General features: G+C 33.5%; 1 protein-coding gene across 4 annotated transcripts in view; it reads right to left on the bottom strand.

Annotated features, from left to right (window-relative positions):
* Positions 1-17408, bottom strand: part of SLC35A3 (solute carrier family 35 member A3) — a 36858-nt gene continuing 19450 nt past the window's right edge. For 3 of the 4 annotated variants that reach the window (XM_031457680.2, XM_064488755.1, XM_064488756.1), the window contains exons 3-8: positions 13994-14148; positions 13794-13916; positions 11993-12164; positions 9422-9540; positions 7946-8079; positions 1-4132 (exon numbers count right to left, since the gene is read on the bottom strand). In XM_031457680.2, the coding sequence (XP_031313540.1) occupies positions 4042-4132; positions 7946-8079; positions 9422-9540; positions 11993-12164; positions 13794-13916; positions 13994-14148 (794 nt within the window). In that variant the 3' untranslated portion in view covers positions 1-4041. The remainder of the gene's footprint in view (positions 4133-7945; positions 8080-9421; positions 9541-11992; positions 12165-13793; positions 13917-13993; positions 14149-17408) is intronic. The other variant, XR_010382200.1, reaches the window with a different exon arrangement.

The following is a 17408-nucleotide window of genomic DNA, read 5'->3' as shown; positions in this document are numbered from 1 at the left end:
TTAACTTTGAAGCTAGTAAAGAGATAATTTATTAAAAGCAAAAAAAAATTTAGGCTGTTATTATACAGGTAGAGGAATTCTATCTGGTTTAAATAAAATCCAGTCTTTCATGCTAGATCATAGGCTAGAAAAACGGAAGATTACACACATGGAAAGGTAACTGGAGAGCTAGGGAAAGGATCAGTGAGTCATTTTTGATATGTAGAGAGGAAACTAACTCATGGTTAAGTCCGACACAGGGGAAATAGGCGAACAAGGAAATATAGGGAAAGAATGTACAGTTATGAAAATAATCTTATTTCCATAAGTCTATCAAATAATAACTGGATACCAAATAATGACAAAGAGAAGTCTGTCAATTAAAAAGCCATTTAACAAAAGACCATACATTATACATTCCTTTGAATTATGTCCATAAAAAATTTAAATATACAAACCACAGCCCCAAACCCAAAAGAATCTTTCTAAATAAACGAAATACACAGACATATAGACAGATTCAGAATCCAGACCATTTAAAAATATTTTAAAAATCACAGTAAATTATATCTTATCATAAGAAATAAAAAACCAAAATGACAGTTACATACAATTGTTAAAAGTTTCAAAAGTTCAGTGATGGAGCAATGGTGCCATAATTTATTTAAATAAGTACTGTTCACTAATGCTTGTATAATACACCTATTTTAATATTCTGTTAGACAATGGATTTAAATAGCAAATGTTGAGACAACAAAATTGAATTACAGTTATTCTTAAAACATCCTAATTTTGCCTATGTGTCCAGAGTTGTGAATTATGGTAATATCCTCCAGAAAAGTTAGGTATTTGGTAAAGCAAGGCACACAGGACCAAATTTTGATAAAGGTGTTTTTTTCTTTGGTCCTATAATTACTTCAGATATGCTACATATCCGGGAGATCCATAAGATGATTTTCAATATAGCATAAATAACTTTTATAAACTTTTTCTTATATAGAGCATATATTCACATGTAATTAAATATTATAATGAAAGTGAAAATGAGTGATGCTAAACCTGGTTTTTAAAAACAAAACAAAATAACACTCAGGTGAATGAAAATATATGACATTTTAAGAGTCTAATAATTTGATATGTAGGAAAACTGTATCAATTCTTAAGAATAGTCTGTATTACACTAAGTCTACCGAGCACAAAATCAGTTTCCTCTCAGATTCTGTCTCCCTAGAAACTCGATTAAATATCAAACTACCTTTCTTTCTTTGAAATTGTGACATTCAATATAAATTGATGTAAACATTTAAGTTTTGCATCTCTAAACTACATTTTTCACCATAAAAGTAGCCTATAGCTTCTATAAAAACCACTTATTAGAGAATTGATATGACTGTGTTGAAACATCTACATGTTGCATTTTAAACTTTTCTTCTGAAATACCATATTCTTAATTTTTATAGAGCGATCAGTTGGTACTCTTCTCCCATGAGTTAGCACATTTTTATAATGAACAAAGTAGTTGAGAGATAACATGTAAACTTTAAAAAGTATAAGAATTTAAATAATCAAGGAGTCATCATTACAAAGACTGACGCAATAAGGCTTCTGGAGGTCATCGAAACAGAGAAAATGGCATTATCTGTGTATATGACATGATCTAGGATATAGGTCTACATTCTCAAATATGATTATTTCTTTATAAATTAAAAATTATGAACTACACAACCAAATCTCTAACATCTTCAAACCTACTAGAAAAGCAAAATATAAATTATGCCTGTCTAATAAAAGTTTATTTTGAAAATATACTTGAGACTATTTTCCCCTTTCTTAGAACTCTTGATTACATTTTATGAACTTTGGTGGAAATCTTGAAAATTGTGTTATCTTGGACAGCTGAAAATGTTATTACTATAACTAACATGTCTGATGTCCAATAATTTCCTTGTATCATTTTTTGAAGTGTTTAAATAGGGATAGGCTAAACCTGCATGAAAAATTATGAATGCATACTGAATTAATACGTAAATACCCAACCAGTACTTCAATGTGAGCTGAACACAAATCTTTATATTTAGTCTTAAAGGCTGTGCATTTGCAGGATTTCAATTTCACTTAGCAGTAGGTAATAAGATATAAGTCTGAATGTTGATACAGTCTAAAAACACCATTCTCAAAATGTGGTAAAGTTATTAAACAAATACTCTAAAAGGTGGTCAAGAAAATCGTTAAGTCAGGGTTCCAGAAAGTTTGCCTGGTGCAGATTTGGAATCACCAGCAAGTTAATTTAAAATACTTTGTAATTTTAAACACTTTTTAAAACTCTAGATGGAATAGATTAGGTCTCTGTCCTGTAGAGACTAGGTTTGCATCAGCAAAGTAACATAGCCAGGCCTAATGAGCCAAGAGTACCCAACAGTTTGTAACACAGTATTTTTGAGCCAAATTTGTTTAACAAATTCCATTAGAACTATATAAAAATATTTATTTTTATGGTTTTTAATACTATTAGAACAGGAAACAATATATAAAGCGTGAATGAAAAAGTAAAATAAAATACTTCATACACAGTAAGTAATTTTGTCTCTAATCAATAATTAAACCCTATTACAATTTTAGAAAGTATTTGTGCCCACCAATTCATTTGATCATTTCTGCTATCTTTTCTTTCCCTGAACGAATTTATTAAATAACTCATGTAATTTGCAACCTCAACTTCAGTGATAAAATGGAAAAGAAACCACTATTTTAAAGCTCCTTTCTGGCAGCTTTTGTAGGGCCACAGAAAGGGAGGTCAGAATTCAGCTGCCTCTTCAAGACATGCGATCAGAGTATTCCCAGGAATGGTGAGTTTATGAGACACCTAGAAAGTTCTTCTGAGCAGCCTTGAATTTATAGTTATAGTGCCATTTAAAATAATGTAGTATCATGGCAATCTGGAATGCCTCCAAGAAAAGTCATTTTGGTCTCAATTCCCTGACATCTGTACTAGTATTTTTTTGGTAGTTGTTTTGTCAAGAGTTGCATATTAAAGGAAATTTTTACAGATCAATGAGTAAAATATTCATTTAAAAACATTCTAGATGTGTACAGTATATGCTTTGATAGTTCAAAATTCTCAAAATGGAGATAATAGACAATAATAATTATTTTAAATTATTAAATGAGTATTTAATCCCTTTAAATTACATTTTAAAACTTTAATGTAAATTAACACATAGAAATTTAATTTTAAGTAATATTAAGGATTTATCTGATTTACAGAAAAGAAATACAATTAAGGGATTAAGGACAAAACTCCATTAGTGTAAAAGTCACTGGCTACTATCTAGCAGAGGAGCAACTGGATTGCCTTCAGCAGTTTTGAAGCACTAAAAGATCTTAAAGTATAAATGGAGAAACAGATGTGTATATTCCTGTACATTAAATTTAAATATGAATTTTATTCTCTGACAAATCAGACCCAGAATGTTACTTTATCAATTTTTATGCAATTAAATATTTGCAACATATAGCAATCCTTTGTTTAGTAATCTTTTGTATAAGTATAAAAATCTCAGATTCATGAAAATGTTTTTCAAATCATACTTCTATTTCTTCACAGCTTTATAGGTAATTATAATGTTCAAACTTTGAATATTCCATGTGATTTGATACATGTGTTCAGAAAGAGTAAGATAAAAACATTCAATAAGATTAAATATATTTAATTTGCAAAAATTGGTATCTGACATTTGTTGTGTGCTCTTGCAAAGAGTGCATAGCGTATTTCTGCAGCAATCAAAAAGTAAAATCTTTTTAAACTCAGATTTCAAGTTTCCTCTGATAGTTATTCTAATCCCTGGAAATACTTTCAAGTTTTGATTTCTAGATGCAATAGGCATTTTGTTACGTATACATATATTTTATCCTTAAACTTTGATATTTTCAAACCATTTGAACAATAGGATCAGATTCAACATGATGATTTCTTCTTAGAATCTGTAGCAGTCCTCTGTGCAAGATTAACGCTGAGACTCCCAGGGCACCATTGTGAAAGACCAGAGAAAGACAGCATTGGGGCTATGCTTTAGTGGGATTTCCTGCGGGTTTGGGATCATAACCGTAGAGGAACGTAGCTGTTATTACAAGGATGGCTCCAAGGAAAAAGACACTAAATAGATGAAGAAAAAATGAAAAAGAGAAATCAGATTAAAATCAAAACAAGTTCTATTTCTTCACTATAAAAACAAATATAATTTGAGACAAAATGTTCCAGTAACATGGTAACAAATACTGAGGACTTACTACATTCCAGGTATTCAGCTAAGTGTTTTACATGCATTATCTCATTTAGTTCTCACAACAACCCAGTGAAGAAGGACTGGTATTGTCCTCATTTGTTTATATATGAGGAAACTGAGGTTCAGCAAATTTAAGTAATTTGTGTAAAGTCCCACAGCTTGAAGTGGAAGATGGGATTCAAAGCCGGGTATGTGTGTCTCCAGAGCCAAGCCTGCACTGTCATGCACTGCGCTGTACTGTAGTCTCCCAAAGCAAAGATGTTTTAAATGTTGTATTTCACCTTAATATGCCTTTTGCCTATAATACATTGAATAATAAAAGATCTCAATTTTTTTAAATATTTGAAAATATAAAGGGAAAACTGCATTCTTTCCAAACCAAAGTTCAGTTTAAAATCCAAGGTAGTATAATCAAAACTCAGGACTAATTTTTGTAGATGCTTTACAAAAGGAAATTAGATTAAATGCAGGGAGACTTGGTTTCATCTTTATTTTATCTATTCTTAAATATAATATACCTTATTACAAACTGGAAATGAATTTAAACTGGTACTGGAATTTAAACTGAATGTAAACTGGAATATCAATCTTAACTTTTAACATATATATTCTTCAAAGTACAGTTGCAGGGACATGAAAAAGATCACTAAGCCTTATCATAACATAAAGAACCTGTCATAATGTGGCCTGCCCAGCTTCATCTCCCACACTCCACCCATCCCGTTGTAACTCAGCCATGGCCTTCAGTGAACACAACCTGCCCTTCAGGACAGTGGCCTTGTAGATGCTAATTCTCTGCCTGTAATAACCCTTCTCCCAAGAAAATTATTTATTCATAACAACTCAGGTCTAAAGTCTCTAAGACTCACTCCCCTAGGCAGTTACTCTCTGGTAACAGTTTATCACACTGTATTAAATAATGCATTATTTACATTCTGTTCCCCTACTCAACCATTGGCTGCTCATTCATCACTGTATCGCAGTACCTAGCATATATAGGGAGCTTAATCATTATCTGTTATGATACATTTAGTGTTGAGTTGATGCTAATGGGCAAATTTTCAAAAGCCTTAGATGCACGTACAGCTTTCCAGAACTCTGGAATTGCAGAGCATCACATACTCAGCTGAAAAGTTGTCTGATACACGTTTCCACCCACTGTAGGAATCCACTCCGTGCCATCTCTATCAGGATCTACCAGAATACCTACTAACATCAGGAAACCCCCGCTTCCCAAGCCAGCTATTTTTAGATGGTTCTGAGAGAGAAAAATTTAAGGACAAAACTATCAGAATTTAGTATCATTTCAAAGATTTTAGCCTCCCTCTTTCAAATGGAATTGTGTATATACTTCTATTGCTGCATTGATCATACCGTCATAGTTTATTTTCCTGTCTCTCTGATCACTGTGACGACCTTGAAGACAGAAAACCATTATTCATGCATTCCTGTTTTTTCTAGGATCTTGTACACTGATTGGCAGATACACAGTGAACACACTTAATGAATTTCTGATAAAAGAATAAGCAAGCCTAAATGCAAGAATGGTAATACCAATAAGCAAACTTATGAGCATAAGAAAAATAGGAAAGGGAACATTGGTGATGTGGTATCAGTAGAGACAGCTAGCAGTCACTGAAAATATATAGGGATATAGAGGATACAGAGTCAAGGTGAAATTGGGACTCACCTTCATAGAGAGGACAGTTAAGACATGGCAGTGGATAAGATGGACAAGAGAGTGGGTGAGGGCTGACAGGCTACCAAAGGAACAATCAGAAAGGCAGGTACAGGGGTACTACTTCTGAGAAACCAAAAAACTGTTTCAGGAGGAGAAACAGGGATAACAAAGGAAAATATATTACTGCCCTGGGAATACAGATCGTTGGATTTATTGGGGAGATGCTCTCCACGGAAGTAAGAACGCACGAAGATGGAGGCCTTGTTATCTACTTTAGAGAAAATAACCCACCTCCTCCATCTGACTCGGTGTCCTGCGCATATTCCCCAAACAGTCACTCATTCAATAATGAAAATGTCATCTTTTCTCTTTTTATTCATTATTATTATTTATTTTTATTTTTATTTAATGGAGTTACTGGGGATTGAACCCATGATCTTGGGCATGCTAAGCATGCGCTCTACCACTGAGCTATACCCTACCCCACTACATCTTTTCTCTTTTTATCTTCCTCCTAACACACCTTACATGCTCCCTCAGAAACATGGATTTGCACATGCAGCTGTATGTCACTGAAAAACGCCTACTCTTTTGTCTTTCTGCTGGTTTACTTCTTCATTTACTTATTTTATCTCCTACATGATTTGAAGATTTAAAGTTAACATCTTGGCTTTATATGAGGGTATCTTTTTTTTTTGAAGGTATGCTGTTGCCTTTTTAAGGGTATCCTAAAAATCTATACGTTCTAAACGTTCTCAAGTAATATTAAAGCATATAACTTCTCCACTTAATGAATGGGGAATAGAGCATCATTAAGATATAGGTGCTAATTATTTGGGTAGTCTCACTAGCTAAGTAATTCATTCCCATGCCAAGCTAAAAACCAGAAATACTTCAAAATTCATGCATCAGAAAAATTATAGATTTCAACATGCATGTCCCAGACCTACTGCACCAGTTGCTAGAGAAAAACCAAACCATAAATGTTCAATACAGAAATAAAATGAGCATATTATGTATTTCTACTGCCAAATTCCATCCCTAATCCTATCTCACTAACACAAATTTTTAATATAGTTAGTGAAATTCATTTAAGTTCTTGAAATTCTTTCAACAAACCTACTAATTACCTATTATATGCCAAGCTCCAGCCCCACTTACTTATTAACAGATGGCAACAAGTCTTCTGAAGAAAGGACGGAAGAATGATGAAAGTGGAGGTGCTTTTTATTTAGAGAGATCCTTAATAAAGTGACATTTGAGCCAAGATCTGAGGATGTGAGGGAGGGTGTGAAGGAGGGTGTGAGGGAGTGTGGGAGGGAGGGTGGGAGGGAGTGTGTGAGGGAGTGTGCCACGTGAGTGCGCAGGGGGTGAGAATTCCAAGAAGAATAAAGGGCAAGTCAAAGCCCAGAGCAGAGGTTATGACGGCCAAAGGGAGGAAGGAAGGAAGGGAGGGAGGAAGGAAGAGAAGGAAAGAAAGAAGGAAGAGAAAAGGAAAGAAAGAAAGAAAAAAGTGAACAAGAGGATTATCAGATGAAAACAGAAAGGCAGCCAAGGGCCAAACAAAATAAGCCCCTGATGACGACAACTTTTCTCATGAGTCACCTTTTCTCTATGAACAAACTACCCTCTTCAAGAATGTCATCCACTTTCCTGGCTTTAGCTATGTAAACTCTTCATTTAAAAATGTCATTATATGATTTATTTTATGACTTTATACAGCCTACTAACTTTTAAAAATATGACTTTTAACTTTGAGGGAAAAAAAGTCCATTCAGACCTATTGGGAAAATTCTGGCCAGCCAAAGTATATATAAAACTTTCCAGAGTTACAGATTTTCTTCCTGTGTTTAGTTCGAAACCTTTTAAAAAAGATAGTTAAATGAATCTTTCACTATATTTCCATGATTCTTAAAAAGCTGTAATGGAACAAAAATTTTCAGATTAGATGGAATTCTTATATACTTTTGAAAATTTAAAGATATAGAAGAGAATACATTACCTGGTTGGCACAAAATCTTGTAGCCAAAAATAGGATATCAGTGTTGATAAAATTATGGACAAAGAGGTTGCAAATCCTTTTAAAATATTATCCGCATACTTAATAACAGCAGCTATTACAAGGCCTCCCAGTGCCTGCAGAAATTTTAAAAGATTATTTCAAAAAGTAAACATATATAAAACTGCTTTGCAAAACAATCTCATTACTCAATAAAGTTTTTTAGGCTTTTGTCCTATAAATTTAATCCCCTTAAAGTAAGTGATTTTTAATAAACGTCTCATAACCAACAGACTTCCAGGCTTTGTTCAACAGCCCACTTATGTTAAAAGCTATCTGAGAAAGTAACTACCAGCATAATCTGCAGTTTATTATAATGGAGTTTGACAATATTACAAATAAAATATCTACCCTCATCCAATTTAGTAATTAAGCATCACTTGTTCAGACAAATGTGGGAAGACTGGACACTCTGATTAGTGAAATATTTTTACTTTTGATTAAAAATGAAGTGTAATATGAAAGTTATTTTACCAGCTTTTTAATAGCCTAATTTGGCTTTCTTTCTCTAGTTTCTTCCCAACTTAGACCAACTGAGCTCACTACAAACTGATGCTGGAGTTCCAGCATTTCTTGGCAATATTCTCATTCACTGACTTCTTCCTATTTAATCCCTCATACCACTGTACCCAACGTTTTCTATTTTACTCAACTCTGCACCCACTTCTTAAGGAAAGAGGGCTTCCCTCCTTGATGGGATAAAAGCCATCATACATAAACTCTCCTGACTTACCCTATCTCTACTTCAAATTTTCTCTCAATTTTCACTTATCCTTGTCTACTTTTCTATCTTGAAAATAGATGTATCCTTCCTGCTTTCCAAATACAACCATCCTTTGCCACCTTCACTCAGCTTCCCTAAGGGATCCCGTTCCTGATACTTCAGCTACCTCTAGAGAAAGACTTTGTGAATGCAGAGACTTGTGTCTTAATTGCCAGGATACTCAGTAAGTTTTTTTGGAAGATGAAATTACTCAACCCTTGAACAATTTCAGGTTATAAACCGAGGCAATTTAACAGGACTATTGCAGTATGTAACTGCAATAGGAGGCTATAACTGTTACAGATGTAAATATCTACATCTGCTTCTTCAGCCTGGATGGGCTGACCACAGACTTACTGTATAATGACTAGAATTATAGAAAAAGCGAAAGTTATATTTGTCCTCAATTTCAACTCTTCTTTTCAAACTTGCATTTTCATTATGTTAAACTTAAATATCACAAAGTTCATTCACAACCCACTTCCAGGTAAGTTTTCATTATGGCATTAAGACCAGTTCTATTTTAACTTTGCTGAATAAACTAGATATAATGAGAGCACTAATAGGAGACTTTTCTTCACATCAGTACATCATAGCTGCTTTGATTCTCTATATTGAAATAAAGTTTATTAAATATAAGACTTTAAATGCTTTACCTGAAGAATAACAACTATCCAGGTCAGCCGGTTATATCCCTGAAAAAAACCATTCTTTGATACTAGTTCTCCATCATAAATATATACACCCATTAATCCAAATATACTCCCAAAGAAACCTAAAAAAAAGTAAAGTCTATGTCATATGCCATTTAGTTTGTCTGGAGAGAAATTTTTCCATTGACATTCCAAATAATTTTATACTTAGCTTTTCCTTTTTGATAAAATTTGATTACTTAAAAATTTTTTAAGTTGGATATTTATATAAACTTAGCAAAAAGTGGTAGTATATTAGTAGTATATTATGACTATAAGGAAAAGACACGAGAATATAAAAAAGAACGGAGATCACCAACTTTGGAGCACTGAAAAAAAAAGTATACATTACGTGACTATATGACTATCCCATTCAAATATTTGTAAAATGTTCACTTTCAGTATATTTTATTGTATCTTACATCTTCCTGTTGCTAGATCTAGATTTTCAAACATTCATACATGTAGATATAAAAGCTTAGGTATGTGGTATAGTATTTTTATTTAGAAATTTTGGAAATATAATAAGTAATACTAAAAAAAATCAGAGCTAAGAAATAGTCACAGGCAACATCAGAGTCTGTCATTACTGAAGTCTCATCATGAGGGACAGTCGGCACAGTGAGAGCAGAAGTGTGTCTTATTCATTGCCGCGGCCCTTACTTCTACTATAGAGCTTATCACGTGACTACTGGATCTAAGATTTCCTGGAGCAATCCCAAACTACGGATAAAGAAGTGGATGCCTACAGATGTCACCTCTTTGGGGCAGTCTCTGGTACAATATGCAGTCAAAGAGCGCAGAGGAAAGCAATTTTTTATAAAGCCACAACCAACCAAAGTATTCCACAATGACAAGGAACCAAAAAGGATGTGAAATGTTCTTACTAAAGTTTTGTTTATGCCAGCTCTGTCACTTTAATATGTCTAATTTAGAATATGAAAATAATACTAGGATAATACAAAATTACACAAACTTTCAAAGGTATTCATATTTTTTAAGTTATAAAAATAACATGATAATTATAAAAAAAGTATAAGTACAGAATATGTACATGTTGGTATGCACAGATCTACTACATTCTTTCTATCAGTTACATAATACTCCATTGTTTCGATAGTAATAATATGAAATATGTATGTAATGCCACATGCAATGAAATGTTCCAAGTGCTTTGTTTATGTTAACTCATAACAATCCTATGAGGTAGATAATTTTATGTTCATTTTACAGATGAAGAAACTGAGGAAAAGAAACATTAAATAAACTTGCCCAAACTCTTACTGCTGGTTAGTGATGGATTCAAGATTTTAAGGCAGTGGTTTTGAAGTCCATGGTCCTAACAACTACACTAATATCATATTAGTCATTTATTTAACCAATCTTCTAAATGTTTTCGATTTTTTATAATTGTAACCAGTGCTGAAATGAATAAAAAGAAGCTAATTTAACTTTGTCTTTATTTTGAAGGTTCTTAAAACTTGATACATGTCTACAAATTTTGCAGAGAAACAAATAAATACTATGTGATAAAATGAAGGTTCTGTCTGTAATCACTTTTACTTGAAAACAGCAGGAAAGATGGACTTTAATCAAATTTGGAAGGTTTGTTAGACTTAAAATGCAGGCCATTAGGATTACAGACAATTCACTGTGTAGGGACTGGAAGGGCCTGTTATGGCTGCTATCAGGAGACGTATCTATTAAGCTGATGTGAACACAAAAAAAGAGTGGTTTCAAAGATGAGCTCCAAATCAGAGGGACAGAGGCTTAAAAGAATGTGCTGATTTGCAATCTGAGCTGCTGCACACATGCAGCATCTTCCAAAATTTTAATATACGACAGGAATACTAAATTCTGAAATCTTTGTATGAGTCAAATGTTACAGTGCTGTATATATAAATAGTTTAAATATCTGTTCAAAGGCAATCTTTCAATATGTGGATTTTTTTCTTTTAAACTATTTACCTTCAGCTAGAAAAATGTTATAGTATTTAAAAGCTAAAACATAACATTTTGAAATAAAAATATTAATATTTTAAAACTGACAAGAGTTTCTTCATTTCAAACTTCCTCTATTTATCCTTTTTTTTCCCAGCTTTCTTGAGGTATAATCAATAAATTTGTAGGATTTTTAAAGTGTACATTGTGGTGGTTTGATATACATCTACATAGACTATAGTTGATAACACTGTATCATGTAATTGAAATTTGCTACCTTAATCTCTTTTTCCAGGAGGAAACTGTGTAAGTTATTTGCAACATCTTCCAGGGAAAGGTAGCAATGAAGAATAAAGGCTTCAAATGGTAAGGACAGAAATAGGATGCACTGCTATGTCACTGACCTAAAATTGTATACTCTTGAATAAAAGGTATTCATTTAAAATAGTTTTTCAAATGGTAAAAACCTTGCCAGATACTTGGATCAGCAGCAGATTTTATAAAAGGCTTATTTAATTACAGATATATAGAAATCTTTATCCATAATAACATATTCACTATAAGAAACACTACTAGAAAATATTTGAAACTTACCAAGTTGAATATTTCTTATCCACACTGATTGTTTGGTTTCTTTTAAGATTTTCTCAAAGTAAACCCCAGCAAAGCCACTTGAAAAACATGCTGTGAGCACTGCCATGAGGCCTACAAACTGAGAGCCAGCTGAAAGTTCCTTAGAATCAAGCTCTTGAGAATCTGAGGGCCACTGAACAAAAAGAGAAACAAAACTGAACTTTAATTCCTATAATATTTTGCAAAATGCTTATTTACTGCCCACTCTTAGGCCTTAAGGTAAAAATGCAACCAACACCGTTCTTGGGGATTGCAGAGGAGAGCTTCTGAAAGAAAACCTTAGAAAATCAGTTTTTTCCCCCCATAGTGATATTACTGTCACAAAATATAATTTCAAAAAATTCCCCTAAAAAAGAGAAAGAGAACGAATAAATGTACAGATGCATAAAATAGGCCCTATAAGCAGTTCAGCTATAGACATTCAGAGCATGGAGTGTTGGAGCAGCAAAAATGAGCCCGGAGCTGTTGGCATTTATGGAAGATCCATGTGGTATCATGCTAACGATTCTGAGCTTTCTCCTGCAGGTCAGTGTTCCTAAAACTTCATTTACTTGCTTATCACCTTCATGGACTTTGTCAAATCTGTGTTCTATCTGAAGTATTAATTACTTGATATTTTAATTTAAAATACCTCACTTTTCAAAATTGAGTATCACATTTAGCTTACTGTAAGTGTTATCTATGAAAATATGAGTTTGATATGCCAGTTATATTTTTGAAATATCCATTTAAATAAATAACTATTAGAATATTTATTCAAAATATACATACCACACTCTGAGGAAGGTGATGGGGGGTGGGTTTGGATGGCAGCAAATTGACATGATTGGATTTGTTTTTAGACCACAATGGTGACTAAGTGGAGGCTGAATTTTGGGGGATAGGTAAGACTGAAGTAAAAAAAAAAAATCAATTAGGCAAAAGATTACCTGAGGCACTAGAGAAGGTCTTAGTAGAGACAGACAAGGACAGAATCAAGAAGTATTAGAAAGCAGAATCAGAAAGGTCTTAGTGATTTGACTGAATGTACAGGCTGAAGGAAGAGTCTAGAACAACTCCTAGGCTGTGCAAATAATGACTAGAAAAAATAGAAATAAAGAACAGGCTTGGTGGGGAAAAGGTAAAGTTTAGTGTTGGATACACTGAGTTTATAAGGTCTATTGAACAACCAGCCAAAGACGTCCGACAGCTTTTAGGTATACAAATCTGAAACCAGGGCGAAAACAAGAGCTGATGACCCAGACTGATAGCTGAAGCTATCAGTGCGTGTTAATAAAAACCTCCAGAATGAATGAACTCTCCAGAAATGAGGACACACTTTAAGAGAGATAACCAGCTTATCAGTAACCCCAATATCTAACGGGAGTATCAAGGAAGAGGACCCCAGGAAGGAAACCAGTAAGGGACCATTCGAAGGACGTGAGAAGAGCCAGGAAAGAACGGTCTCAGGGAAGCTGATACGACAATAGGAAGGGAGTGGTCAATCTCAAATGTCCAGATACCCAGTTAAAATCAGCTTTATTTTACATATAGTGTCTTTTCCCCCAACTAGACTGTTCATTTCTTTGTCAGGTAATTTGATTTTATCTCTTTGTATCATTTACAGTCCCAATGTAGCATCTTGCTCAAAGGAAGCCCTCAAAAAAAGTCAGTTGTGAGAATATGCATTTATTTGCTTCAACAAATAATAGAACCATATTCTCCAAAATGAAGTTTTGAAACTGTGATAAAAATGAAAGGTATACTTATCTTGAATAGTTACCTGTACAAAAGCAACTCCTGTCATCAGAATTACTAGGGAGAGCCACTGGTACACACCTAATTTTTTACTAAGCATAGACACAGAAAATAATGCCGTCGTAAGAATTTTCAACTGATATGTGACCTGAAAAAGAAAACAGCTAATATTATTGTTTGTTTGTTTCTTTCTCAGAAGGACTACTAGAAATGTATTTTAAGTACCTGATAAGTAGCTGCATCTAGATTTGACAGTGCCACATAGAGTAAATTATTCTGAAGAGTATATATCCCTGACGGAATAGCAAGTTTAAGAGTTTCCATTGGTTTATTAAGAATTTCATCGTGTAGTATTCGATTCAGTCCTCTTAGACTACATTCTAGAAAAAACATGAAATGGGCAAAGTCAGTAATTAAGACCACTGAATAAGTTACATACCCTCTTTCTCTTCATTTTTCTCACCTGTAAAAAATGCACATTTGACTACATGTAGAGATACTTTTAGGTCTAAAATATACAGACATACTTCGGAGGTACCACAGGTTCAGTTCCAGACCACTGCCATAGAGTGAATAGCGCAATAAAGTGAGTCAAAAGACTTATTTTTGGTTTCCCAGTGCATGTAAAAGTTATGTTTATTCTATTCTATAGCCTGTTAACTGCACAGCAGGATTATGTCTTTAAAAAACAATGTCCATACGTTAATTAAAAAATAGTTTATTGCTAAAAAATGCTAACCAACACAGGTTGCCACAAATCTTCAATTTGTAAAAAGCACAATTATCTGCAAAGGACAATAAAACAAAGCAAACTAATACCTTTAATGATGCCAACATTTCAAATGTTAGGTAGCACATTAAGCAGAGCATATCATTACATTGTTTCGTTGGGAAATGAGTCAAATACATACATACACATAGGTATTTATGATAACCAAAACCTCAAAGTATTAATTTGTTAACCGGGTATTGTCACTTTATCATAGCAACATTACAATACCTTGTATTTTAGAATGCATTTTATCATCAGCCATTCATGCCTATTAATAACTGTGAAGACTTTAATCATACAAAGAAGATAAATTAGTTAAGGAGTGGGTTTAGCTCAAGCGACAGAAAACTCAACCAACATTGGCTCAAACCCATACAGATTTGTCTCATATATCCCGAGTCCAGGTCCAAAGTTGCTATAGCAGCTCAGCGATGACATCAGGAACTTAAGCTCTCTCTGTGTGTATTGTCTTTTATCTTCTTGCTTTCCATCTATTGTCTACATGATTATTGCAACAAGGTTACCAAATGACTGATGCACCGCTGGTTCTTCTTTCTGGCAGCAAGAAAGAAGAGGAGGAAACAGTCGCCTAGCAGGCGTCTCCTCCCTCTCATTGACCAGGACTGTGTTGCTTGGCTACCCCTTGCTGCAAGGAGTCTAGAAAGTAAATGTTTTCGTCTACATCCTCCACATTAGTGAAAAGAAAGGGAGAAAGGAGTTAAAAATGGAGGACTCCTAGCTAGCCAACCCACAGTATCAATCACAAAAAAGTCCAAAGAACTTTAAGAGGTACATAAACCCCAAAGAAAGGAGAAGTTCTAAGGAATCCTACCACTTTACCAACAATGACACTTTGTGAAAACTTTGATAATGAAAATTGTTTATAAATGAAAAAAAAAAAACTTTAAAGATGCTATCTGGTATTCATCCTTTCTTCACACTAAAATAAGTCAAAAATTACATAAGGAAAATAAAAATTTTTAAGAAAGTTTTTTTCTTTGTTTTAGCAGGAAACAAATCTAAAATATTCGCTCATTTTAAATTAAAATTTTAAATAATTAATGTTATCATATATTTTTCTCAGTAGTTTAGCCAATTCTTGATATTGATAAACTTCATTTTTGCCAGTATGACAGCAGTAAAATTGAGTCTTGTGGTTCTAATTTGATTTCTCTGATTGCTAGAGGCTGAGCATCTTTTTATACATTAATTGGCCATTCAGTTTTTCTCTTCTGTGAACTGCCTATTTATATCTTTGTCCCCTTTTTTATTGAGTTGCTTGCCTTTTTCTTATTTGGAAGTTGTGGAGTTCTTTGTACATTCTGGATATTAATTATTAGTGATTATATGTGATGTAAATATCATCTCTCAATCTGTAACTTGTCTTCTCACTTGGTTTGATATATAAAAAAATGAAAAAACATGTTTTTTATTTTAATGTACCCCAAATTATCTGTATTTTCCTTTACAATTTATTTGTACTTTTTGTATCTTGTTTGAAATCATTCACAGTACCCAGGACATAAAGTTTTGTCTTTTAAATGTCAATCTTTAATCCACCTAGAATTTACTTTTGTGCATGGTGTATCTATTTATGCTTTGGTTTAATAAATAAAACTGGTTTATCACATCTCTCCATAATGCCAACTACTCATGTCAAAGATACCTTTGGCTTCACAGTACTAGATGAATGGATATTTCCAGTCATCTACATCTTAACAGCAAAAACACTGCTTTCTCAGTTTCCTATTACATTTTCATGGCTTTTTTTTCCTATCTTGCTGGACTCCTCAGTCTCTCTTTGCTGATTCCTCCTACTCAGTCTGACCTCTAAATGTTGAGAATGTTACAATTTAGTCTTCAGCCTTCTTCTCTTCGTATATACTAGGTTATTTCATACAGCCCTTGACTTTAAAGCAATATATAAGTTGACAAGTCGTGCTCCATCTTCATATATTCTACTATGACATCTCAGTTTGAATGCCTTATAGACATCTCAAATTTAACATGGCCCAGAAAGAAGCCTCAATTTCCCTACAAATCTGTGTTCCACACATCATTCACTGCACACTCTTTCAGAGTAACTTAATCTAAAAAGACAAGGAATAGGAGGACGGTATAGCTCAGTGGTAGAATGTGTGCTTAGCATGCACAAGGTCCTAGGTTTAACCCCCAGTACCTCTATTTAATAATAATAAATAGATAAATAAATAATCCAAATTACCTCCCCTACCACAAAAAGATTATATATATATATATATATATATATATATATATATATATATAACAAAAAACAATGAATTTATATATATATAGTTTTATATATATATAAAACAAAAAACAATGAATTATTTCTCACACTGGGTTCCTCCTTCTTCCTGACCTTCACTCACCTAATCTACTAGCAACTCATTTCAGTTGTAGCTCAAAAAGATATCTCATAAACTTCCTCTCTTCTTTAACAATATAGTCTGGGCCAGCACCATCTTCTTGCCTGGACGAGTACAATAGCTTCCAGACGTGATCTGTTCGTGCACTTCCATCCCTGTCAATACGGCTGCCATGTTGGTCTTTTCATTTGCAAAACAGGCCATATTTTAAACCTTTCAGTTATTTCCCTTTGCTTTCACAATGAAATTCATAGCCTACAAGACTATCCTGAATAGTCTGTTTTTTGAATACCAATTCAATCTCTCTTTGTTCCATTCTCCTCCCAGATTAGTGTGCTCTAGCCACACTGGCCAACGTGATAGTTACAACCCAATTCAAAAATGGACAACAGACTTAAGTAGACATTTTTCTAAAGATATACAAATGGTCAATAAACACATGAAAAGATGCTCAACATCATTAGTCATCAGGGAAATA

This window comes from Camelus dromedarius, chromosome 9, assembly GCF_036321535.1.
Source record: "Camelus dromedarius isolate mCamDro1 chromosome 9, mCamDro1.pat, whole genome shotgun sequence".
Classification (NCBI taxonomy): domain Eukaryota; kingdom Metazoa; phylum Chordata; class Mammalia; order Artiodactyla; family Camelidae; genus Camelus; species Camelus dromedarius.
This window is presented reverse-complemented; position numbering and strand designations above follow the sequence as displayed.